The sequence below is a fragment of the Aedes aegypti genome, chromosome 1 (assembly GCF_002204515.2).
Source record: "Aedes aegypti strain LVP_AGWG chromosome 1, AaegL5.0 Primary Assembly, whole genome shotgun sequence".
In the NCBI taxonomy this organism is placed as follows: domain Eukaryota; kingdom Metazoa; phylum Arthropoda; class Insecta; order Diptera; family Culicidae; genus Aedes; species Aedes aegypti.
The window spans coordinates 286,878,900-286,906,646 of record NC_035107.1 but is presented as its reverse complement, the minus strand read 5'-3'; the positions used below and the strand labels follow the sequence as shown (position 1 = coordinate 286,906,646).

At 36.4% G+C, this 27,747-nt stretch overlaps 2 protein-coding genes across 3 annotated transcripts in view; one reads left to right on the top strand and one right to left on the bottom strand.

The window, feature by feature from the left end:
• Positions 1-27,747, top strand: part of LOC5564378 — a 136,108-nt gene that overhangs the window by 51,040 nt on the left and 57,321 nt on the right. The gene's annotated exons all lie outside the window — the stretch shown is intronic.
• On the bottom strand, positions 1,509-22,406 carry LOC5564380 (probable cytochrome P450 304a1). The gene is made up of 4 exons (XM_001648675.3): positions 21,716-22,406; positions 2,975-3,272; positions 2,415-2,698; positions 1,509-2,357 (listed from the first exon to the last, which is right to left on the bottom strand). The coding sequence occupies exons 1-4, from the start codon at positions 22,068-22,070 to the stop codon at positions 1,729-1,731; spliced, it is 1,566 nt and encodes a 521-aa protein (XP_001648725.1). The 5' UTR covers positions 22,071-22,406; the 3' UTR covers positions 1,509-1,728.

Below are 27,747 nucleotides of genomic sequence, written 5' to 3'. Positions count from 1 at the left end.
CGGGAGCTTCTCTCCAGAAGCTCGGGAGCTTCTCTCCAGAAGCTCGGGAGCTTCTCTCCAGAAGCTCGGGAGCTTCTCTCCAGAAGCATGGGAGCTTCTCTCCAGAAGCTCGGGAGCTTCTCCCCAGAAGCTCGGGAGCTTCTCCCCAGAAGCTCGGGAGCTTCTCCCCAGAAGCTCGGGAGCTTCTCCCCAGAAGCTCGGGAGCTTCTCCCCAGAAGCTCGGGAGCTTCTCCCCAGAAGCTCGGGAGCTTCTCCCCAGAAGCTCGGGAGCTTCTCCCCAGAAGCTCGGGAGCTTCTCCCCAGAAGCTCGGGAGCTTCTCCCCAGAAGCTCGGGAGCTTCTCCCCAGAAGCTCGGGAGCTTCTCCCCAGAAGCTCGGGAGCTTCTCCCCAGAAGCTCGGGAGCTTCTCCCCAGAAGCTCGGGAGCTTCTCCCCAGAAGCTCGGGAGCTTCTCCCCAGAAGCTCGGGAGCTTCTCCCCAGAAGCTCGGGAGCTTCTCCCCAGAAGCTCGGGAGCTTCTCCCCAGAAGCTCGGGAGCTTCTCCCCAGAAGCTCGGGAGCTTCTCCCCAGAAGCTCGGGAGCTTCTCCCCAGAAGCTCGGGAGCTTCTCCCCAGAAGCTCGGGAGCTTCTCCCCAGAAGCTCGGGAGCTTCTCCCCAGAAGCTCGGGAGCTTCTCCCCAGAAGCTCGGGAGCTTCTCCCCAGAAGCTCGGGAGCTTCTCCCCAGAAGCTCGGGAGCTTCTCCCCAGAAGCTCGGGAGCTTCTCCCCAGAAGCTCGGGAGCTTCTCCCCAGAAGCTCGGGAGCTTCTCCCCAGAAGCTCGGGAGCTTCTCCCCAGAAGCTCGGGAGCTTCTCCCCAGAAGCTCGGGAGCTTCTCTCCAGAAGTTGGAGAGCTTCTACTCTGAAGATCGTAAGCATCTCTCCAAAAGCTCGGAAACATCTCTCCAGAAGCTCGGAAGCATCTCTCCAGAAGCTCGGAAGCTTCTCTACAGAAGCTTGGAAGCATCTCTACATAAGCTTCGAAGCTTTCACCAGAAAATCGGAAGCTTCTCTCCAGAAGTTGGGGAGCTTCTACTCTGAAGATCGTAAGCATCTCTCCAAAAGCTCGGAAACATCTCTCCAGAAGATCGGAAGCTTCTCTCCAGAAGCTCGGATGCTTCTCTCCAGAATCTCGGAAGTTTTCCTTCAGAAGGTTGGAAACTTTTGCTCAGAAGTAACAAAGCTTCTTCTTTAAAGCTCGAACGCTTCTCCCGAGATCCTCGGCAGCACATCTCAGGATGTTTGGAAGCTTCTGTCGAAAAGTGCTGTAACTCGGAATACACGATTTTAAACTGAAATCCAACATGATTCTATTAGCAAGAGGATCTGAACAGAATCACGAAGACGGGAATCGTGCCGTAAAAATTCCAATAGATTTGACGATAATCAGGGATTTTTAGAGATTGATGACAATTATCCAATGCTTTTGAGAGTTGGTGATGCTTATCGGATGGCACTACATTCTCCCGGGATCCCTAAGGTTAAATATCATCTTTATTGTGATTCCAGTAAAATGTCTTATCCACTACACAGTAAATATTACATACTATTATTACACGAAACAAAGTGTGGTGACTTAACGGCTACTCTTACGATAGTTGTTCTGGTCGATGAGAAGATGGTTGATCCATGTGATGTCGTCGTGGTTAAAGGGTTAGTTGCGCATGTTCTCTCTCGCTCAGCGATCTTCCATCGTCTAGCGACGGCTCACAAACTTTAGCCGGAAGTCGGGCGTAGTCTGGATGACTCCAGTGATGCGGCCGTCCAGATCGGGACAGGCACGTCCGGCCGGCAGCTGGAAGGTGAAGTTCTGTACAAGCGAAGTCACCCCCAGGAAGAGCGCATTGCGGGCGAACTGTTCACCGCCACAAACGCGCTTACCCGCACCGAATGGAAGGGTTTTATCCTGATCGAGGGCCAGTTTGCCATCTGGGGTCAAGAAGCGCTCCGGCATGAACGAATCCGGATCCCGGAAAATTTCCGGCTGATGGTGGATGAATTCTAGGGAGTTTACGATGACGGTTCCCTTGGGGATCTGATAGCCATTCAGCTGGGTATCGGTGACGGCCATATGTGGTATTCCTGAGGGGACCAGAGCATCGATACGGAGGCCTTCCCGAATGACGGCGTCGCAGTACGGGAGATCTGCTCGATCGTCCAACGTCGGTAGACGGTTCAATCCAACTACTTCGTTCAACTCGCGGTACATTTTGGTTTGAACCTCGGGGTATTGTATGAGGCGTTCCAGGATTAGGCAGATCTTAGCGGGAATGGCTGAAAACGGTGGCACCAGGAAATCAGCGGCGCCTATAACCAGTTGATCATCTGGAATGGAAAAGAAACAGATCAGACCCAAATTCCGGTTGAATGAAGCAAACTTACATTGGAATCCGAACTCGTCCTTTCCGGTAGATTCTCCCTTGCTTCCAGTTGCTCTCATCTCTTGGATGTAGGCATCCACAAGGCAGCGTATATCGTTTTCATCGTACGAGCTCTCGCACTTCTGAGCCAGGCTGAGTATCACGGCATTGGCCTGCTGGTTGACCTTCCGCAGCAGATCGTACTTGGTGGTCTTCGGGAACAGGTGCCGAATCCACGGGATATAGCTCAACAGCATACCGTAGTCGTCGCCGTTGCGGTGGAATGCGATGGCATTCTTACCGACCCTGCAAATGGGTTTAAGCGTTATTTAGACGAAGGTCAATGGGGACGGACCTGGTGTAGTGGTTAGAACACTCGCCTCTCACGCCGAGGACCTGGGATCGAATCCCATCCCCAACATAGTCACTTATGACGTAAAAAGTTATAGTGACGACTTCCTTCGGAAGGGAAGTAAAGCCGTTGGTCCCGAGATGAACTAGCCCAGGGCTAAAAATCTCGTTAATAAAGTCAAACCAACCAAACCAACGAAGGTCAATCCCGTGCGGTTCCATAGAACTTACTCAAACATCACCGCCTGATCCTCCCGCGCCAGTCGGACGCCGACGATCATCCGCAGCAGAACGTTCGAGAACACGGCGAAGAATACGGTCGGACAGAGGGCAAATCCGGCACTGTCGACGAGGGCCTTCTCGTGCTCATACTTGGGTCCATCGCGCAGCAGACTGATCACATCCTCCAGGCCGGCTTGGATGTCCGCTTCGGCTTCGGGACTACGGCGTCCAAAGCCGAAATGGTGCAAAGTTCTCAGGAAGAAGCGACGCTGCTCGCGCCAGCTTTCGCTGTCGGTGAAGAAGATTCCTGATAGATTGAAAAAAAAAAAGAAAAACGAAAATTGTGTAAGAATTGAATCAAAGCTGATTGTTATAACTCAGATTGCTGGATGATGAGGAGAATTCCTGCAAAGTTCCAAATAGAATACGATAATAAGAATAGGGTTATGGAAACATTAGGTTAAGGTTTTCTACAGAACTTTGACGAGTATGTAAGACATATAACCAGAATTTCAAAAGCGTGACAGGATTCTGGAGAGAATCCTACGATTACTTCGGAGAAGCACCTGACAAAAATCTTGAGAGTATTCTGAAGAATTTAGAATAAAATCCCGTAAAATTCCGAAAAGGATGGATAAATGCCGACAGTATTCTGAGAAGAATCTCTACAGGGTACTTAAGAGAATTGGACAATATTCTGAAGAAAACCATGAAAGGATTCAGGTGAGAATCTCTAAACGATTCTGAAAAGAATTCCTAAAGTATTCTGAAGGAAATCTCGAATGGATTTCGAAGAGACACAATTTTGATAGAACTCTGAAAACAATCCTTACAGGATTCTAAAGAATATTCCCGCAAAATTCTGAATAGAATCCTATCAAGATTCTGAAGAGAATTCTACACTATTTTGAAGAAAAGGTTCTGAAAAGAATCCCTACAGAATTTTGAAAAGTATCTTGACGGGATTTGAACGGAGTCCAGACAGGATTCTTAAGAGGATTTTAATGCGATTCGTGAAAGAATCTTGAAAGGTTTCTGAAAAAAGCCTTGACAGGATTTAGAGAATAATCCTATCAGGATTCTAAATAGAATACCCTCACGATTCTGAAGAGGGTCCCGGTTCCTGATGGGAATCCCGAGAAAATTCTGCGGAGAATCCCGTCAGAATTATGAAGATAATCTCGTCAGGATTGTGAAAATCTATAGAATTTTAAAGAGTCTTGAGACAGGGTGTCTACTACCTGAAAAAAAAACCTGGTAAACCTGGAATTATCAGGGAATTTCGGCCATAATCAGGAAAATTATTTTGAAACAGTAATACAAGATAGAATGTGTCCTTATTTTAATAGAAAATCTTTTCAATCATAAAATTTTTTGGCTGCGCCGCTATCAAGGCGCTACTAGAGATGTTCAGTCTTTATCTTTTTGTTAACGATTTTTTTTTTTTTAGAATTTGGATTGGAAAGTTGGTAAAGGTAAATTTGTTTAGACGAATTCCATCTAGAATGAGTCGAAAAAAATTAAAATCGTGCTCGATTGGGATTAAATTTTGCACATGTTTTTGGTATGGTAGAATAAGTGTTTTCCATAGAAAAAATGATCATTTTGAATCAAGAATAAAACTTAAATTTTAAATTACACAAAATTTACAAAAATAATATTTTTTAAATTTTCACCATGGAATCTTAATAGTTAACAGATGTTTGGGACAATATTTCATGACGGAGAAATTTTTAATATTTTTTTTTTTTCGAAGAACAACTTTTGGTCGATTTTCAGAATTTTGATATTTTGTCAAAATAAATACGTTCTGAGGATACGGTAGGTATCTTGAAATCATTCTAAGCAATGATGATTATACGAATAATTTCTCTAGAAGTAGCCATTTTCGAATTATATCGAGTTTTATGCAAAAATATTATTTATATATTAAAATAGGCCATTTTCATTAGTTATTCGTGATTCTCCATCAAGGAAAATAAGTAAGTGGAAAGAAATATGGTCTTTTAATGGAGAAACGCGAATAACTTATGAAAATGGCCTATTTTAATATTTAAACAATATTTTTTGCATTAAACTTGATATAGGGGGAGATCCCCCAGTACCGGACAGCACCCAATACCGGACAAAGTCGAAACATCGAGAAATCATGGTCCAATCAAGATGGTGTATTAGTAGAAAAGAAAGCTATTATGGAGATTATTTTTTGTGTAGAATAACATATCCGTGAAATATGCATGCCTTTTCAAAAATGTAAAAAAGTTTGAAAATATTAAAAAGAATTACGTATCTCCTTAATTTTGAGCCTTTTTAGTAATTATTTTGAATATCAAAAAATACTTTTGATCACGCAAGCATGATCGAACATAATCCTTATTTTATAGTATGAATGTATGTTGTACCATAATTAAACTAAATATGGACAAATTACAATTTTAGTTAAGTACTTCCTGTCCCCCAGTTTCGGACAGCTTGATTTTTTATATGATGTCTTTGTAATTATTGCACCAGTGTCTCAAAATACATTCATTTTTCATGGATTCCGTCGATCATGGTATCAAACATGCAATAAAATTAAGAATAATGGACACTCAGAACAACATCGTAAAAGGTGCTATTTTTCATCATATATGAAAGAGGTTTTTGATGGACATCTTGCAAACTAAGATATACTCAAACTGTTCTTGTAAATGTTGCAAATGCATTAAATTGGTAATTTTATACTATTCCTATATTAAACAAATTCAATGATGTTCAAATTTACAGAATTCGAGGCATTTCCAGATCTTGTCCGGTATTGGGTGCCACCTTTCAAGATCGATCAATTTGGTACTAAAATACATCATCAAAATGTAATGTCAAAATTCATATTTATATTTTCAAATTTATTTTTGTACACTATAAAAATGATAATATTTATAATAAGTGGGTAACACGAGCACATAATACCAATATTTTTCGAATTATGAATTTAGTGGCTTAAGTGTCCGGTACTGGGGGATCTCCCCCTAGTTTGAAAATGGCTACTTCTAGAAAAATTATTCATATAACCATTATGGCTTAGAATCATTTCAAGATACTTACTGTATCATTAGAACGTATTTATTTTGACAAAAAATCAAAATTTTGAAAATCGACCGAAAACTGTTCTTAGAAAAACTTTTTTATTAAAAATTTCTCCAACATGTAACTTTGTCCCAAACATCTGTATACTATCAAGATTATATGGTGAAAATTTAAAAAAATATTAGAAAAGGGGGTTTTTGTGTAATTTAAAATTCAAGTTTTGTTTTTCATTTTTCTCTGAAAATAAATAAAATATTTTTTCAGTGTATATTTTTCTCTTATAATCCAAACAGTTCACTACAACATCTTCATAGAACATTTTTCTCTAAAACCAACAGTTTTGGAGTTAGAATTTTTCAAATAAGTTGCATGCAAAAATTTATAGGCCATTTTCAAAAGTTATACTTGAGTAAAAATGATCTATTTTCTATGGAAAACACTTATTCTACCATTTCAAAAACAAGTGCAAAATTTTATCCAAATCGAAGATGGCCGAGTTCTGTGACTGGCCGATTTTACATGGAATCCGTCTTTACAAAAATCTTTTTTGACTATTCCACAACTTCAAGGAATGCTTCAGGTATTCTATAGATTATTTCTGGAATACCTTTATGAATTTCTACAGGAATGCTACCAGCAATTTTTCAAGGGATGCTTAAATGAATTCCTTCACAAATTTTATCAAAAAAATCGTAGAGCATTGCATCATTATTACCTCCAGTAATTTTCACATAGATCACTCTGAAAAAAAGAATGACAGCGATTATCCCAGGATTTCCTCCGCATATTTTTCCACTGGTTTATTCACCAATTTTTCCAGTTGTTACTTCTAGGAGATTTACCAAATATCACAAAGAAGTTCGTCCACAAAGGTTTATTCTTGATTTCGATATTTTTTCCAAGAAACCCTACCAAAATTCATACGCCTATTTTTTTATTTGATTCTTTAAAAAATCATCCACGATTACTTTCAGAATTTGCTCCGAAAATTCCTTCAGGATTCAATGAAATCTTTTATAAACTTTTCCAAGAATTCCTCAAAAAAATCGACATGGAGTTCCACATAAGGTTCCTCAGAATTTCTCCAGCATTTCATCAACATATTATTGCTGTGGGTTTCTCTATTTTTTTTTTTCAAATAATATTTTCAAACTCCATGGACTCTTCAAAACTTCATTCAAGGTTCCACATCAGTTATTACTACAGCCATTCTTACAGGTATTTTTCTAATTATTCATACTTAAATTTCTCTAGGGAGTCTCTCCGAGATTCCTCACGAAGTCTTGTAGGACATTATTCAGAGATTCGAGGGTTTTCAAGGTTATATTAGCATTTTATCAAAAATATCCCAGGAAAAATTTCATCAAGGAGTTCTTTCAGAAATCCTCATAGTTATACTTTGAACTCACAAAATTTTCTTTACAAATTCTATGCGATTTTTTTTTTCAAAATTTTCTTTAAAAAATCTGAAACAAATCCTTGACATTTCCTTGAAGATATCTCTAGAAGAATTAATAGATTTTCTTAGATTTCTTTGGAAAATAACAAAAAATAGGAATTTCTGAATAAATTTTGAATTTTGAAGAAGCTCTAAACGGGAATGTTGGAGAAAGCCCTAGGGAAATCAAAAGACATATTTGTTGAGAACATGAGACTTCCTTTGAAAATGTCTCCAACGGTCTTTGGAGGGATTCCTGATGGAATCTCCGAAGTTGTTTCTATAATTATCTTCACAAAAAATCCAGATTGAGTTCTAGCTGTCAAAAACTATAATCTTGGAAAATTTTCTTAGAAAGTTTTTGAAATATCACAAAATAAACTCCAGAAGAGATCGTTGGAGTAACATGTGAAAGAAATCCACAGTAAAACAAGCAGTAATACTTATCGTACTGTCAAGGGACTCTAAAAAAGTCTAAAAAATCATTCTTATAGAAATTTATGCATGTACACTTAAATTATTTTACGGATTCCTGTAAAATCTCTTCGGAGTACGGTAATGTTTTACAATACTCGGTAAAAATTCACCGGAATCCGTGAAATGCCGACGAAATTACGGTGTTTTATTTCACCGAACTGTTCAGCTGTTGAGATAACGGTGCAATTCACCGATTTCCGGTAAAATGAACTTAGTATGTGGTCTCTTTTGGTACATGTTTGGTTTTTTTTTTTTCAGGCAAGAGGTATCTAAAATTCTTATTTCCACGACAATCAAGCACTACCAGAGCCGATTTCCCCAAGGTATCATCTTGGAAAAAATACAAAACGCCCTCTAAAGAAATTTTGTGGGTGTATCGCTGATGTCCGTAAGTCAGAATCCCATTTTAAGGAAAAGGTTTTTTTTACCTTAAGTTCGAATAAAATAATTTCTTCAATCTGATTTTGATGATTAAAGGCACTTTCAGATCATTTGGTTAGAATATTTTTTTTTGCAGAAATCAAATAGAAATCACCAATTGTTTTTTGTCTAATGTTGTTTACACATTAGAACAAACTAAAGATAAAATGAAAAATACCTATTTTGATATTTATCTTTTTTTCAAATTTGGGTCGTTTAAAGCACTTTTAAAAAAATAAATTTTTCGTTGCGGAAAATGAACTATTCGTTAATCATTTATGTATTTTGGAGAATATCTAAAACTTGAATTGTTTTTCTTTAAACCTGGTAAAACCTGGAAATCTCTAAGAGTATCATCTTGGAAAAAATACAAAACGCCCTCTAAAGAAATTTTGTGGGTGTATCGCTGATGTCCGTAAGTCAGAATCCCATTTTAAGGAAAAGGTTTTTTTTACCTTAAGTTCGAATAAAATAATTTCTTCAATCTGATTTTGATGATTAAAGGCACTTTCAGATCATTTGGTTAGAATAATTTTTTTTTTGCAGAAATCAAATAGAAATCACCAATTGTTTTTTGTCTAATGTTGTTTACACATTAGAACAAACTAAAGATAAAATGAAAAATACCTATTTTGATATTTATCTTTTTTCCAAATTTGGGTCGTTTAAAGCACTTTTAAAAAAATAAATTTTTCGTTGCGGAAAATGAACTATTCGTTAATCATTTATGTATTTTGGAGAATATCTAAAACTTGAATTGTTTTTCTTTAAACCTGGTAAAACCTGGAAATCTCTAAGAGTTTCATTTCTGTAAATGAGTAGACACCCTGTAAGAGAATCTTGTCAGCATTCTGAAAAGAATCCCGTCAGTATTCTGAAAAGAATCCCATCAGGATTCTGAAGAATATCCCGTCAGGACGCTGAAGAGAATCCCGTCAGGATTTTGAAGGGAATCCCGTCTCAGAATTTTGGAGTGAATCCAGTCAGGATTCTCATCAGGATTCTCTAGAGAATCCCTTCGGGATTCTGCTGAGAATCCCGTCATAGTTCCGAAGAGAATCTCGTCAGGATTCTGAAAAATTGTCAGGATTCTGAATAGAACCACCATGTCAGGATTCTGAAAAGCATCCTCGACCAATGGATTACAACAAAACTATAGCACAATTGAATCAAATTTTTTTACAAACAATTCGGATTGATTAAAGAAATTATAACATAATTAAAACAAAATATATCTCAATTAGTTGTAAAAAAATTGAAAAGAATTGCTTATAACAAAGATTGTTATAATTCAGTTATGGGAATTAACACATTTAGTTATATTTTTGTTTGATTTGAAACATAATGAGTTAAATTTTTGTTTAAATTACAACATATTTTGTTTAGTGTAGAGGACATTTTGTTATGTTTTTTGTTATTTTTACTAATAACCATCCAAAATTATAACATACATATTTTGTAAGAAAAAAAAACGCTAACTGAATAACAAAATCTGTTACAACTCTGATGTAATCCACTAGTCGGGTCCCGTCAGGATTCTCAAGAAAATTTCGTCAGGATTCTGATGAAAATCCCGTCATGATTCTTAAGATAATTTTGAAGAGAATCCTGTCAGGATTTTAAAGAGAATCTGGTCAGGATTCTAAAACCGAACCCTTAAATGATTGTGGACAGTTTACGTTAGAAGTTTTCGAATTCTATTCCTACAAAGATTCAATTAAATAATAATTACCATAATCGTTTCCGCTTATTTTTTGATTAATTTATTCTTGTCAGTTAAAGTAGTTTTCTTCTCAAGAACTGAACCAAATCCATTGAAGAGTTTTTGCCGTGAGTTAGTGCTTTGCCGGCTTCTTCTATCAGCAAAGCACCTTCAACCCAACGCCACATCCACTCTCGACAGAGTAAACGGATACTTAATTGAGATTGCTTCAAGTACATACTGCCCCAGCCCCCAATGCAACGGAGTGTCAAGTTGTGCCGCCTTCTCGTTTCAATTTATGGCTCAAACAGTGAGTAAATCGCATAATCCGATTATAAGAAAGTGCTTCTAGTTCAAAGCCGGATGGTAATCTTAACACTCGCTCTAGGTGAGCCTCAGCTGATGAAAGCCCGAGATTTGCGATGGAAGCGCGTTAGTATAATCGTGTCACAGAACCATACTTTTTAGTGTGATGATGATGGTCGAATTATCGTAGCAATGCTAAGTTCTGATATACTAGGGCGTTTCAAATTACAAAAACGTTTGAATATCCCATCTCCCATAAAATGTAGAGTTCCGTCACATTCGCTTTTCAGCTTAGTGTTCTTATGAGCACTTTCACAGTTATTAACTGAGAGCTTTCTTTGCCAAGGTGCCATTTTAGCATTCGTATATCGTGTGGCAGGTACGATGATACTCTATGCCCAGGGAAGTCAAGGAAATTTCCATTACGAAAAGATCCTGGACCGACCGGGATTCGAATCCAGACACCTTCAGCATGACTTTGCATTGTAGCCGCGGACTTCAACCATTCGGCTAAGGGAGGCCCCCTAAACATATTCTTCAAACCATAGCGAAGAAAGTTGCTAAAAAGAGTGGATCATTCTAACGGATAGGAGAACCATAAATTAATGAGCTATTTTTTAGTTCATATGAAGGTCCATATAGTCCAATAAACTTCAATAAAAACCTCTAATAGAATTAGGTAAAATGTTTTCTACATATTGTAATAAAGATATGGGAGATGGGATTTTCCAACTTTTTTGTTATTTTGAATCACCCTAATCTATACTCAAGGACCGTAAAAAGTGTTTACCTATTCTGAACCAAATCACGCTGCCTCGCTTCTTGAAGTGAGAGATCATTCTATTCCGTCGTTTGTTTCGTTCGCATGCACTACAGAATAGGACCGAACTCTAATCAGTATTCTGGTCTCGACTCTTTAGGTATAAACAAACCGGTTCTTGTTTCGGCGCTGCCGGCTAGTTTGGCTGCCGGTTGCCGAAAAGATTTGTATTTTCATTCCGAGTTTGGGTGTTGTTTACGCTTTTCTAGCTCCGATGGCTGCTGACCTTCCGTGCCGTTGCGTCTGTTTTGATCAGTGGAAAGTTACCAAAATTGAGTTAGCCGCTGTTACATTGTTACATGTTTGAAAGGGAAACCTTGAATGATATTTTTCTAGTACTTTGCCACTGATACTCTACAACTCTTTGATTTTGTATTTAGACGTGGCTAGCAACGTTCCAACATAATTTGGAAGCGAAAAATCAACTCTGCAAAGTAAACTTTGTACTCTGTAAAGTGGAACAATGTTTGCTAATTAGAACAAATTTTGCAAATTGAAATTCTAAACTTTGCGTTTCATCCTGCCCAACCCGTTTCTAAGCATGGCGAAAAAGAAATGTCCAGTCAATCATATATATCATTGAATTTCAGTCGACCACATATTAAAATTGATCCAACCATATCAGATATGGAATTATTAGGAACAAGAATGAAAACCACTACCATGGGAGTGCAAGCCCATTAACTTACAGTATTGGACAAAACATTTGCAACTTTTTCGATTTTCCATACAAAATGACCAACTTTGATAAACTATATCTCGGTTATTTATGGACCGATTTGAATGAAATTTTCACAGAATATCAGACATAACTTGAATTTTAACATATAGTTTTGAGTGATTTTTCCAATCACAAGGTGAAAAGCAGTGACGGTTTGACTAAAGTGAATTTTTTGACGATTTTTTATAATTGACATAACTAAACATATTGAAGGAATAGCTTCATGGTATCTTCAGCAAAGTTGTAGATTTTGACGAGATGAATAAGTTTTCTGAAGACAGTTTTTGTGTAGGGCTATCAGATTTTGAGATAAAAAGTTTTGAATTTTTCGTCAAAAATTACACTTTACTCAAACCGTTATTACTTATAAACTTGTGATTAGAAAAATTATTCAAAAATATATGTTAAAATTCAAGTTATATCTGATGTTCTGAGAAAGTTTCATTCAAATCGGTCCATAAATAACTGAGATCTAGCTTACCAAAGTTGCTCATTTTGTATGGAAAATCGAAAAAGTTGCAAATGTTTTGTCCAATACTGTATATCTAGTCCAACTCCGCTTGTTGGTAACCAGTGGCTATTTGAGGTACAACTCATAATGTTTCGAGGTACTAATGTGCAGAAAGCCGATTCAACAATAATATATAGGGTGTTCGAGAAAGTATGGGCACGACTTTGATAATGAAAATCATAGTACTTTTCCAAAAAATCAAATATTTTTATATGTTTGTATTGTTCTATAAGCCTTTTCAACTAGTATCTGTGGTAAATTTATTTGATTTAATAATCGTCTACATTGAAATTTTTGGTTTTAGAAAATCACTTCTTATCTGGTCAGCACAGACCCTACATTTTGTTTTTGTTGAAAAATAACTATTAAAATTTGATTTTATCAAAATCTTTCGCCGTGGTGAGGTCAAGTATATTGTCAGCCATTCCATGAAAAACCGATCTAGTGGGTCTCCAAATTCCGTGAAAATTTGCTATTTTGTTCCTTATCCGAAATAAGGATACACGCAATTTTGTAGTATAATCTACTGAATCCATGGTAGAATTAAGAACTGCACCAACGATTTTCAACCGACTACAAAAATCTGTTAAGTTAAGTCTGTTACTATAATCTGGTAAAAATCACTGACCAGTGCAGTAAAAGTGACCATGTCCATAGTAGTCTCGACTACATAGCATTGTATTTCAATCCGTGACACTCACCTTACAACACAGTGTGTTCAAAAGTACAATGCCAAACTTGTCAAATCAAGAATGTTTCTAGTCATAAATGCTGCAACTGTGGTTAATTAAACCGAAAATATTTTCTTGTGTGGTGATGTTGACTATGTTCTGGTAGAGTTAACAGATTAGTGTAGTCGGTTGAAAATCGTTGGTGCAGTTCTTAAATTTACCATGGATTCAGTAGTTTCTACTTTAAAATTCATTTCAGTGTACACGTATTTTTGGATTTTTTGATTAGGGTGACCATTTCCGAAATAGGGTGACCAGAAAAATCGCGATTTTGCAAAAATTTTATTTTAAAAAAAATTATAACTTTTGATCCGTTTGACCGATTTTCAATCTTTTTGGACGAAATGAAGGCTAAAGATTTTGACTTTTCGGGAAAAATATAAAATTTCACAAAAATTGTGTTTTTTACATGAAAAAAACTCAATAGTTTCCGTTTTTTCGTGTTTTGAAGGCCTCGGGACCAAAGGGGCTGCTCTCATTTTTTCTTAAAAGTTCAGAAATTTTTACGTAAACTGTCAAATTTTCAGCGATGTATGTTTTTTAGTTTTTGAGATATATTTTTTTGAAAATAAAATATCAGTCATTTTTCATCGGCACACACTGTAGATCTCAGCGCATTAGATTTGTAATGTTCAAAAAAAAAATCATAACTTTTGAACAGCTCAACCGATTTCCAATCTTTTTTTATGGAATGAAAGCTTAAGGTCTGAACTTTTCAGAAAAAATAAAAAAAAATAGGAAACTTTGAAAAAAAAAAATTTTTCACATTCAAATATATGAAAATTTAAAAAAAAAAACTAGAAATTTTTATATTTTTTCACGTTTAAACATATTTTTATCAGATTTTTCAATTTTGTCTGTATAGTTGAAATTTTAAGCTTTCAATCAATACAAAAAGATTGGAAATCGGTTATGCTGTTCAAAAGTTATAATTATTTTTTAACATTACAAATCTAATGCGCTGAGACCGTGTGCCGATAAAAAATGACTGATTTTTTATTTTCAAAAAAATATATCTCAAAAACTAAAAAACATACATCGCTGAAAATTTGATAGTATACGTAAAATTTTCTGAACTTTCTAGAAAAAAATGAGAACAGCAATAGCCTCTTTGGTCCCGAGGCCTTCAAAACACGAAAAAAACGGAAACTATTGAGTTTTTTCATGTAAGAAACACATTTTTTGTGAAATTTTATATTTTTCCTGAAAAGTCAAAATCTTTAGCCTTCATTTCGTCCAAAAAGATTAAAAATCGGTCGAACGGTTCAAAAGTTATAATTTTTTTTAAAATAAAAATTTTGCAAAATCGCGATTTTTCTGGTCATCCTATTTCGGAAATGGTCACCCTAATCAAAAAATCCAAAAATACGTGTATCCTTATTTCGGATAAGGAACAAAATAGCAAATTTTCACGGAATTCGGAGACCCACTAGATCGGTTTTTCATGAAATGGCTGTTGTATAAAGGATATTATACATATATTTTTGTTTGAAATTTTATTTGGCTTTGTTAGATAACACTTGAAAAAATGGTAAAATTCGAAAAATCTCGTATTTCTCTCTACACGGATAAAAATCTGATCCCCACACCATGATTTACAAATCATGAAATTCATAAATTGGTTAGGTCATAATATCAGGATCACAAATCATGGTTCCTGGAGTCATAATCATGATTCCTCATAAGCGTAACATCCAGTGCGAAAACACTAAGCGGCGCACTTTGCTTCATCACATTCGTATCGATCACTCTTAATTCAAGATGATGAAGCGGTTGAGTGGTAGAGTACGTGGCTCACAATCGAAAGGTTCTTGGCTCGAAGCTCAATGCATGCTATTTTAACTTTTTATTTTATTTTGTCGATCATAAACGGATGCGCGACTCAGCATTTTTGGTATTTGAATCATGATTCCGAGCAATCAGCTACAAAAACCTAACGCGTGTGTTGCGTTACGGAAATCTGACTCATGATATATTTGAGTCCAAACCATGGTGTATTTTCATAAGACGAAAACACGCTGGAATCATGATATCATGAGTCATAATCTAGTTTTTGGATTCTGATTTCTACCCGTGTATATAAGACAACATCACGAAGTTCTAACTCTTCAAATATTTTAAATAGTAATAAAAGAAATATACTTCTGTTTCACGAAAGGTTAATCCCTATTTTCTTGGATAGGCAACTTTAATTTTTGATTTACTTATATTTACTTATAAGTATTTGTTTTTTGACCATTTTCAAATCGACGACGGCTGGAATCGGATTTTTAATTCTAATGCAAATTTTACACGCTTTAGTTTAAAATTTCAATTTGAATAAGTGATAACCCGATCAATTATCATATCGTCGCTGATAAATATATTTTTCAGATGTTTTACACGCACTTTCTGACATAGAACAAATTATGTAATACAAAGTCGCTCAAAAATACCGCGATTTGTGCAAGACTGGAGATGCTTCAAAGAAATGTTACGTAATCAACCCAATAATAATTATAATATTCATTAAAAAACCGCAATCTACTCTTGTTGGGTACAGTAATCAAATGTGTAAAAATCAGATTTTTATCTTCACTAGTCTTGAAATGGCAGTATGGTGAAGTCGTGCCCATACTTTCTGGGACACCCTATAATTCTGTTTTTTTTTCCATAAGGGCTTATCTGCATTTATCAATTTCTCTTCATCGTTGCTCTCTTTGCGTTATTGCAGAAAACTGATTCTTTTTTCGTAACATATTTTTGTGCTATAGTGTCACTATATCTTGCTTCATTAAAAAGAAATATTTTAGATTTATCTAATTTAGCGAAGTTATTAGCGAAAGAGAGGATAGATGAAGAGTAATCGCTCATGTCAGGTATGCCCTATTGAAGTAACAGCACAGAATTGAATTATTCATGTGAAGGAAGACATAAACAAAATCAAAAGTGATTAGGCAAAGATACTGTCAGTCTAGAAGGTTGTGTAAATCTAGGAATACTTCCCCTCCATGATTGCCCCGTTGTACCTTATGACTTTTCTATAAAAAAAATCGTTTAAATTTATGATCCTGCTCTACATCTTTGGGCGTGTTGACTATAGCTGTTGTAAGGTTTTGATTTCATACTATTACGGTCTTAAATGATGTAGTAGTGTTTTTTTTTCTGTGATAAAAAAGATCGAAACATACCATGAGGCAAATGGACCATCGAAATACATAGAAACCCCTTATGAAAATTCGCCACAAGAAATCGGGTTGTAATTGATAAATTTGCCTAATGAAACCAGAATTTGAAAACAAAAAATGTTTCAGAGCTCAACCTGAAATCGAACCATTAAATTAGCGAATGATAGGCCCGTGCGTACACCACGTGACGCCTTGATGTGGAGTGATGCTAAAACAATACGTAAAGCGTTTGTATTGCAATAAGCGGTTCAACTTTCGTAAGGCAAAATGTATGAATATCGATAGACCAGTTCGCTGCGTGTACGAATTTGAGGGAAGAATGATATAAGATTTTCTCGAATATTCTGCTGTTGTAGTGTTTAAAAAATTACACCATAGTGCTCCCATGCATTTTCTCTGGATTTCTCCCAATTTTTTCAGTTATTCTTTGATCGAACTCTCCGTAAAACAGCAGGAGGTTTTACGAAGTTTCCTACAGGAGTTCTTACAAGGAAATCCCTTAGTGTTAATTCCAGATTTTTTAAAGGGGATGTTTCAAGAACCTAACAAAAAATTCTCCAAGAGTCCATGCATCGATTTTTTTTTTGTTTTTTTTCAGAAACTTCAATTTAATTCAAAAATTTGGTCCATATTAAAAAAAATGAATTATTCCACGAAATCCTGAATAAAATAGGTCATTAATTCCTCATAAAGTTGCTTCCAACATATCTCTAGCAATTTCTCCAGCATTATCTGCATCAATTACTCCTGCAGTTCTTCCAAACATAACACGAGTAAATGCGTTAGTTAGTTAAGTCTCCACAGATTCTTCAACAGTTCGTTTATTGTTCCAGTAATTTCATAAATCATTCTTAGGCAAATTTCTTAAGGGATTAAGTCCGATGTTTTTCATTGAATTCTTTTTGGGAAATCAGCTTTTAAATTGATTATCTTTCCAATAGTTATCTTAGCAATTTATCTAGAACATCCACCAAGACATCCTCAGAAGTCCAGGAAGTTACTTCAGAGATCAACAGAAATTTTCAAAGAAGTTCATTAAAGATTACTATAGAAATTTTTGGAATTTTTTTTTCGATTTTTTCAGAAATACCTTCGATGATTTGTTGAAAAAACATCCTTTACCATTCGTTTTTTCGTTCTTGTGAAAATTAAAAAAAAAACTAAAAAACTAAGTTAAAACTGTAGGAGATTTTACGAAGATTCCTACAGGAGTTCTTCCTGGAAAATCCATAGATGTGAATTCAAAATTTTTCAAATGGAATGTTTCCAATGTGTTGTTTTTTTTTCAGCTATTTTTATAACGCATCATATTTTCATCTATTTTTTTCAGCTATTTTTATAACGTATATCATATTTTCATTCGTATATCATATTTTTAAATTATCTCAGAAATAATTCCAGAACTCTGAATAAAATAGACTAGGGATTCCTCGTGCTTCAAACATATCTCTGGGAATTTCTTCAGCATTACCTGCATCAATCACTCCTGCAGTTCTTCTAAACATAACACGAGTAAATGCGTTAGTTAAGTCTTCATAGATTCTTCAACAGTTCTTTTATTATTCCAGTTATTTCCAGGAATGATTTGATTCCTAGACAAATTTCTTAAGGGATTCCGTTCGAGGTTTTTCATTGAATTATTTGTGTGTTTATTTTTTCCATAGTTATCTTAGCAATTTATTGAGAACACCAACCAAAGCATCATCAGCAGTCCAGGAAGTTATTTTAGAGATTTTTATAGGAGATCATCAGGACCACAAAAGTTCCATCAGAGATTTTCTTTTGGAAAATTACTTTCGATTTTTTCAGGAATTTCCTCTCTATTTTTTTGAAAATACATCCTTGACAATTCCCTGGAAACATTCTTAGAAATATTCGTTGAGAATTTCTTGTGAAAATTTCTCCAACAATTTCTAGAAGACTTTCCGATTTTTTTTTGAAGGAATCTCTGCTTTAATTGTTGTAGGTATCCTTAGGGAAATTCTCGAAGCATCTCTGGATAAACTACTGTTTGGATTGTAGAACATGTCCTAAACGAAATCCTGGGTGAAATCCTAGCGAAATCGATGAAAAAGTCACAGTCAGTTCTGAAAGACTTTCTTGGACTTTTATGGTAGAATCTTTGGAAAAAAAATCCTAAGCACGTTTCTGGTGCAATCTCTGGAGTTCTACTAACTTGAAGTTAGAATATATCATAGCATATATTATTTCAACTGTTGATTGATTTTTAAGTTTATATTGTAGCTTAATGATTCTCTAAATTCCTATTCAACTATTCTTAATTTACTTCATTTCGTTAATTTTTTTAAGTACTAAACATGAACATCCAGAGTTGAAATACTTTCTTCTGTGATTTTCTATTTGATCAAATACAATCTCTTTGAAACATCGAAACTCTTGGATTAATAAAAAAATTTCGGGATGCTCTATCAAAGAATCCTGAACACAATTTTCAAGAAACTTTGGAAACGAGTTTTTACAGAAGGTTTAGCAAAATCCACAGAATCCGGATTTATAAGGATAACTCTCAAGATATGTTCGATAGTATTCTAGACACAAATCTCATAGAATTCTGCTTAGGATTTAACCTTATCCAGGAGAGGAACTAAAAAAAAAAATGGGTGGTGTTCTTAAAGAATCCTAGACAAGTTTTTCAAATAATACTGGATAAGATTCTGACACAATCCTATACGGAGATCTACCAGAAATTTGGACAGGTTACTCACAAACGAGATTTATAAAGAATTCATGATTATGTTCTGACAAAGCACAACTCAGTTTGAAACCTGCACGTCCATGTATAAGAATAGCTCAGAATACTGGGTGAAGGTTTAACAGAATATTATACAACATTTCTCTTTTTTGACTTTCCACAAAAAGTATTTTTGGGATGGTAAGCAAATTATCCAATGCTAGCTGCACAATACCGCTAGACAAGCAGTTGGAAAGAATCAACGTTTCTGGATATGTCAATAGCTTGTGGGACGCTATCCTCGAATCTGTGACCACAACGATACGGGAAGTGATTGGCACTGGTCAACGAAGACGACGGAAGTCGATGAAGAGTGTCATAGAGTGACAGAAGTGAAGAATGTCGCCAGAAGCCGCCATGTGCAATGATCGAGAAGGGAATTTGCTGACCGATAAAACGGCGGTGACTGCCAGGCGAAAGGAGTACTTTCAGCAGTCGTTGAACGGTGAAACTGAAAATGTAGCGAAAAGCAGAAAAACAGATGACGACGATTGAACTGTGGACCCACTGCCCATAGGTGACGTTAAAAAGGCTGACACCGTGCTGAAGAACTGTAAGGCTGCTGGAAATGACGAGCATGGATGGCATCATACTCCCAATCTACAAGAAAGGGCATAGACTGTAGTGGGGACAGAGGGATTACCATGCTGAATTCGGCGTACGAAATATTGTCGCGCATCCTGTTTAACAGACTGGAACCGCTAGAGGAGTCCTCCGTCGGCGAATAATAAGCTGGTCTTTGTGAACATGGATTTCCGGCGAAACTAATTAGGCTGATACGTTCAACGCTGGATGGTTCGGAATCAAGTTTTTGGATTGCTGACGAGGTGTCAACCTCGTTTGTGGCATTAGACGGATTGAAGCAGGGAGATGCACTTTCGAAGTTCAACATTGCACTCGAGGGTGCTATTGGGAGATCTGGTATGCAGAGTAACGGCACTATCATCACACGGTCGCACCTGCTCCTAGGCTTTGTGCATGATATCGACCTTATTGGAATGAAAATACGTATTGCGGCTATGAATAGGACGGATTACGTAACACGGACAATACTCGGTGGAAAACTAGAAAATGGTGTGAGGCGCATACGCATGAATCACAAGTTATATCAAGTGTATAAACAGGCGAATATTATTAAGCATGTAAAATACGGCAGACTTCAGTTGGCTGGTCACTTAGTGCGAATGTCGGAAGATAGAATTGCGGAAATAATATTCAGCAGGGAACCAGGTAGAGTTAGGGACTTCGTGCAAGACCACGAATGTGCTGGCTATACACAGTGTCGATCCCAAATAATTCGGGGCAACTGGAGAAGTTTCGCCCAAGACCGACGAAGATGGAGCTCTACAATACGCCCGGAAATGGCGTGATTTTGTTATCGAACCTGCCTTTCCATGCAGTAGAGCTAACTCATGGAGCCGCTTGTTTGCTGGATATCTGTTCTTCTTATCAAATGGGGTTCTTTTCCTAATGAGCTGAATTAGGCCATTTTTCAAAATAAGTCTTTCAATCATTTTTTCGTCGTCATTTAAATGTAAAAAAAACAAATTCTGGAAATGTTTACATGGTGATAGCTATCAAGCATTGTATAGCGGCTCAAGTAATATATCTGGGTTTTTCATGGTGTTATAATCGAGTAAACCCTAAAAATTAATAATTGATATTGAACCAATATTTAAAATGGCATCTCGCACTACTTTCCCATACATAATCTAAATTAAAGTTATTGGGGGTATAGCGTTACGTGATTTCCAAAAACCTATGGATTAATAAGAGCTAATCGACAATTTGATATACGATGAAACAAATCAAACAGGAATGACTTTCAACACGTGCCGATTTGACTCCACAGATAGCCCAGGAAACAATTTCGGTAAATATTATCAGGTCCCAGTTTTGTCTTATCAGATAGGCTCCACCATATTAATATTCGATTGCATCGCGCCGCAACACTGCATCAACCATCCACCAATTAAGGTTTTTCGTCATCGATATTGTTGGAATCGAGCCAAAGTTCACTTGCTCGAATGGTGGATGCATATTTCCCCAGTGAATCAAATTGATCTCGACAGTTAGAGCATTCAATTTTCAATTGACCCACTGTTGGAAAATTGATTTTGACTTAGTCACAGGGTAGCTAGGTTATCAGTTTATGAAGCTGTAACTCTCTGTCATGCTGTTAGGTAACAACGAATGACGCTAATTGCACCACATTTAGGTAGGTGATTGCGACTAAGTGCTTTACAACCGTGTTTGCAATCGTTCTTCGCTTGATCTTCCCATACACTTCCACAGTTGATTGAATTAAGTTAGTTGAAGACGATTTATCGGGATTAGCAACAGAACGTTGGTCCAAGCGAGGAGTGTGAGAAGATAATCAAAAGTAATGAATGATAACAGGCAAATAAAAACAGTAAGATAACAGTGGTTGACATTGATTTGGATGGTGAAAACCGCTTTGCTATTCGAAATCACAGGGCTGGTAGCAGGTCTCCCAAGTATTTTTTGGCTCAGCATATCTCTGTGACTGTCCTCTTATCATGATTTCGGTTATGTTCTTGTCCATTTTCACTTTGAGTAGCTTCGAGACTCACTCTAGTTGAAGTCGATTTCAAATACAAACACACACAAGTACAAACCTCTCCGCTGGAAGTGCTGATCTCGCAATCTGGCCATAAATAGATCCGGACGTCCATCGAATTCGGGCCGGGTCAGGACCTCCTTCACCGTGTCGTAATCGTTGACAATGACCGCCGGCAGCGGTCCCAGGTAGAGCCCAATCAACTTGCTCTTGTACAGCTGTGACAATCTGGCCGCTGCTTTGTGTAGATGCTTGTAGTTCAGGGCCAACATAAAAGGGTATCCTCCCAGCAGGGGCAACCTCGGAGGTCCCGGCGGGAAGTTCTCCGAAGGTCGTTCGAACAGATACCGATAAAAGCGATAGATTAGCAGCCCCAGCAGGGCGGCGATAATGAGCTCACTTATCAACACCATGACTCTTGACCGGATCGACCGTCGACAAATACGCAAACGAACACTGTGGCGGACAAACTCTGGTCAATTGGCAGACAGACTACGGAGAGTTCGACACAGTCGTGAATTGCACGCGGAACGCGCACTGCACACACAGAAATCCCAAAGGTAGTTCACAGTTCAACAGAACAATCTTCAGCTGCACACTCGAAAAATTCAAACTGCCGTTTGTCTATGTTTCTTCAGAGGGGCACGATTTGTATGAGGATGGGTAGTGTTGCACCCTAACACATGTTGGGAGACACATTGGGTCACATCTGTTACCGTCGAACGCGAATATACGACTGAACCGAGCGACTACTACCAAGACCGTCCATCCAAACGACACGACCGAAACAGTAGAACAGGAGGAGGTATGTTTGCATTTCGTTTTTTGATGCTTTTGCGCTTCCTCCATCCATCCATAACACATCCGACCTTCGGCCCGGACTCCCGTTGCCTTCATCTAGTCCAGAGTGGCACAGTGCTCTGGTAGACGACATCACGGGCGTGGTCAGAGAGGGGCAGGAGGGGGGCTCATTGTGCTTGGTGAAGATGGAATGAGTGAAATTATAAAAAAAACCCACGTTCTCAGGTGTAGATTCGAACCGACGACTCTTGTATGCTAGCAAATCGCTATTCTTGATGACTAGTGAAAGCCACTCGAAAGTTCTAGTGCAACTTTTTCTACAAACATAATGGTTTTGAAGTTAGGCTTCACATAACATATATATATATATATATATATATATATATATATATATATATATATATATATATATATATATATATATATATATATATATATATATATATATATATATATATATATATATATATATATATATATATATATATATATATATATATATATATATTAAAAATTTTCAAATCTTTTGTACTAATAGTGTATTTGACTGGTTGAGGTACAACAATTTTAAATTAATTGTAGAAAATTCCTGGAATTGTACTAAAAAGGTATTCGTTAAGTTTCAAGATCTTTTTGTCGAAATTTAATTAAAATACATTTACAGTATTGAACAATACTTTTGCAACTTTTTCGATTCTTGGACCAGAATGATCAACTTTGGTAGGCTTGATCTTAGTTATAAGGACTGTTCATTTTATAAAGTGGACACTTTGGACATGCAATATCTTTTTAATTTATCAATGAAATCGAAATCGGTTTTCTGTACATCGTTCGACTAATACTGTACAATGCTGTGGTAATAAAAAAGTTATCAAAATAATATGATTTCACACTAATAAGGCACAACGTTTAGAACGGTCGATTTTTGGAGGTTATCAAAATCAAGGATTATTTATATTTTTTATTTTCAAAAAATGGTTGTACTTAGAAAGCATCATCAATTAGAAGCTTGCTAAAAAATATCAAGTTATTTTTGTAGAAGCAATTTTGCAGATATCATAAAATCATTTTTTATCATTTTTTTTTAAAGAACGCATATTTTAAGCACAATAGAAAATCAAATAATTTATTTTCAGAAGACCACTCAAAGCACAATGACAATCATCAAGATTGGGAACACTGCTTGAATTAAATCAAATTTATTTTGCATGTATTATTTTCAGAATGTGTTATTCTGAGACTACCTATCAAAATATTTTGAGAAAAACGCTTACAGTTTGCTCTAGATCGATGAACATGCGTATATAATTTTAAAAGTATGGTATTTTTCAATAAAACGACCATAAAGAGTAAATTTGGTACCCAAGAATGCGGTTAAAACTCAAGATTTTGCTTTTTTTATACATATATAGTTTCTTTAATAATCTAAACCAGTTTTGAACACGCTTATTACTTTACTTTTTTGCTGGTAGTAAAAAGATGGTGTATCAGCAAATTTGACCATAAGGAATAGATCACTAAAGTGACTCAGCGTCAGGAACTCATGGAATATTATTGATGTTTTTAAAAGCTCTACCTTAAGTTGAACAGTAAAGGATACCAACATACAATTTGTTCATTAAATTTAGGATTTTTTTCATGCGAGAAATAATGCTTAAACTTGACGAACAGTTTTTCTTAGGAGTTTTTGCAAAAACTATTTAGTTCTTCAACCGAAAGCATTTTGTAAGTTTCTGTATTTTCATAACATTGTAGAATAATAGTTGAACGATACACAGAAAACCGTTTACGATTTCATCAATAAATAAAAAAGATATAGCATAAACAAAGTGTCCACTTTATAAAATGAACAGTCCTTACATTAACCGATTTGTTTGAAAATTTCACTGCACATCCGACAAATCTTGAATTTCAACATATGATTTTGAGTAGATTTTTCAATCACAAAATCAAAAGTAGTAACGGATTGACTTAAGTGAGCATTGCCAAGAAAAATAAAATATATCCCAAAATTCTATAAATTTGAAATTATATTATTAAAAACGTAAAAATAGCCATAGTGTCCAACTTCCGAAGCGTCCGCCAATTCGAAGCAAAACGGTACAAAGCTTTGCTGAAGCTATGAATAAAGAAGCTTCTTCTTCTTCTTCTTGGCCTTAACGTCCTCACTGGGACAGAGCCTGCTTCTCAGCTTAGTGTTCTTAGGGAAACTGAGAGCTTTCTTTGCCAAAGTTGCCATTTTTGCATTCGTTTATCGTGTGGCAGGTACGATGATACTCTATGCCCAGGTAAGTCGAGGAAATTTCCATTACGAAAAGATCCTGGACCGCAGACTCTAACCACTAGGCTAAGGAAGGCCCCCTAGAAGCTATTACTTCAAATTTCCAATGCCTAGTTTCCTAGTTTTTTAAAAAAATGCTCTAGCTTTCGAGCTCGTGATTGTGAAAATCAATGTTATAATTCAAGTAATATCTGATAGTAATAATAATAAATCTAACCCTCTAAAGTTGACCATTTTGTATGGAAAACCGTAGAAGTTGCAAATGTATTGTCTGATACTGTAGGATTGCTTTTTTTGTCTAGTAATTCACCTGATGGAACTTCCAAGCAATATGTTGTATGTTCCGTAGGATTTTTTCTCAGGCGATCCTTTCAAAATTCGTCTAGGAATAGTTACATATTCTTTACGAATCCCACTTAATTTGCTTACGGTTCATTACCAGAAATTAATGAGCATTTCTATCAGATTTTTTTCCAAAGATTCCAGAAAAAATGGTCTATAAGCATAGGACAAAACCATCAATATTTTTTAATATAACAACCTTCCAACTCAGCTTTTTCAGGAGAACTGTAATGTTTATCAAAGCCATTTCGCAAGAAAATTTCATATAAGTTCAACAAATATGTGATCATGAATTCTTTTGAATATTTTTGAGCCTTTCTTGCAGGAATGTTCCAAAATTTCCAAATGTTCATATTTTGCGTATATTTTTCCTGTGCTACCTTTACGGATTATTTTAGGATTTTTTCGAGCCATTGCACCGGCGAATGCTTGCTGCGCTTCCTGCAGGAAACCTTTCTGGGGATTGACAATGATTAAAAGAGAAATTACTTCAAAAGTATTGGTTAAGAATTTGTCCAGAATTTCTGTTGGGAAATCCCTAAGAAGTTCCTCAAGAAATGAAAACAGGGATTCTAGGTATTTATTCTGTTATTTTTCAAACGTTTCTCTAGAAAAAATCCAGTAATTTGTTCGTTTATATATTTCTCGCATCGTATTGATTCTCCTAATTTATTAAACAGTTTAAATTTTTATACTCCTTCTTTGTAATTGAAGAAACGTAACTCAGTTTCAATTAATTGCGTCGAAATAATGATGCAAAATTTTCTCCTCTTTATCGAATAATGAGTTTATACACTTTTGATTGACGAAATAAATGAATAAATAAATAAATGTATAAGTGCTGATGATATTCTATTTTTAGGCAACAATGGCGCCTGCTACGTCAGAATTCTGACCAATGAGGGGAAGGGAGAGAAATTGATGATGTATTAAACTGGCTCCCACAGTAGACCGGATATACCTCTGCATCTACGCCATGCGGGAAGATGTAGGGGTAGTGAATTTATAGCAGAGAGCAGTGCTGGGACTGGTAATAGTAGTAGGCTTGAAATTCGCAAAAACAAACAGTAGTTCAAAAACGTGAATGTCATCAAGTAGCCTATATTGAGTGTATGAATTTTCTAAACCATTAGTGTCATTTAAGGCTGTTTATGCGGGAAAGAAATGCAGTGGGAAATAGAACATTTTTCTAAAGTCATTTTGGGTTGCCCTTAGCTACGGGTGTTTTGCTACTTTCAAGGCTTTTGCTTACACTGCCTACAAAGTACAGTGCCTACAGTGAATTTCACTGGCTTCGCTGACTGTTATTTGCTTGGCTACTGTAGAGTGAGTTTCATGATTTTTCCCAACCCTGGCAGAGAGTCTTGCTGTTTGGTTAGCAGACTGTTTGTGTATCAGGCGTAAGGAAAGGCGTGATATAATGATGGAAGAATGGAAGCGTAGGGAAACGGTTTTTGTCTGTCTCTGGCTCTAGAAAATGTTATGCACTGTGGTTGATCAACTGTGATATATTAAGTGTGGAAGATAGAAGCAAGTAAAAGAGACAACTACAAAATACGAGGGAAGGGGCGGGCCTGAGATTGAACCCATGACCTGACGGACAATTTTTCACTTTTAAGCTAAGTATGCTGTTTCGCTCAAGAAAAGTAAAGAAATTCCTTGACTGAAAGGGTCAAGAAATTTCCTACAGAGAGCCCCCTTTGAAGTGACATTTCTTCTCAACTGTGTACTGCGATCAGAAAAAAGTGATTTTCTTGACCATTTCTTGGGAGAAATTTTCCACGCATCGAGATAGGCGATTCCTTTTCTTGTCAGTATCAAACCGGCCTTTATAAACAAATTATTCTTGCTAACTTGTTTCGCTCCAAAATGCATTGCACTCTTCATGAGTTGTTACCTATCGAGAATTGAAGACGGAGAGAAGTTATACAAAAATCAAGTCCTGAATTAGCTGTTTAAAAAAAAAATAGTGTCCAGCATAATTGTGCTGGTTCGACTCGAAAGGGATATAATTGCTAGAAGGATTCTTAAAAGAATCACAAAAAGATCTTCTGAGGAAATTACTGTCGATATTTTAGAATTTTCTAATGCTATCCTTCAAGACTAATTCTGAAAGAATCTTAGAATGAAACTCTTAAACGAACTCTTAAAGGTGTTGTCAAGATTATTTCTTTGGGATAAATCTTAGGATGCATTTAATTGAAAATCCAATGAAAAATTCTTGGAGAAACACCACAAATCACCAAACAGTAGTGGAGTTTTTAGACGAATGCTTTATGAAATCCTTGGAAAATTCCTGAAGAAATCGTTTAAGTAATTTCTCTAATAGGTTTCCTTCCAATCCACCTGAAACCGTAAGCTGTAATCGACAAATTAATTAGATTCGCACTTTGAGTTAAACTTTACTAGGAGTTAAACATTGTCAGGAGTTGAATTCTGAGAAAATTGAGAGCTTATTTCTCTTATCGCTCTCTGTATCAATCATGATCCGCAACAAATCATATGACAGATGCTCGTGGATTGTTTATGATTCCAGTAGAGTAAAACACCAATTCCCAACAGTTAGCTAGCTAGAAAAATGGGTTTTATCGTCGCTCTCTCTTTGGGGCTCTCCTTCGCTGCTGCTTTATCAAACTTATTACCCCAAGTAACAACGAAAACATCTT

Coding starts and splice junctions, on each gene's coding strand:
- LOC5564380 (XM_001648675.3), bottom strand. CDS start 22,070: ATGGTGTTGATAAGTGAGCTCATTATCGCCGCCCTGCTGGGGCTGCTA. Junction 2,699..2,974: donor GATCAGGCGGTGATGTTTGA/GTAAGTTCTATG, acceptor ACCCATTTGCAG/GGTCGGTAAGAATGCCATCG. Junction 2,358..2,414: donor GGACGAGTTCGGATTCCAAT/GTAAGTTTGCTT, acceptor TTTCCATTCCAG/ATGATCAACTGGTTATAGGC.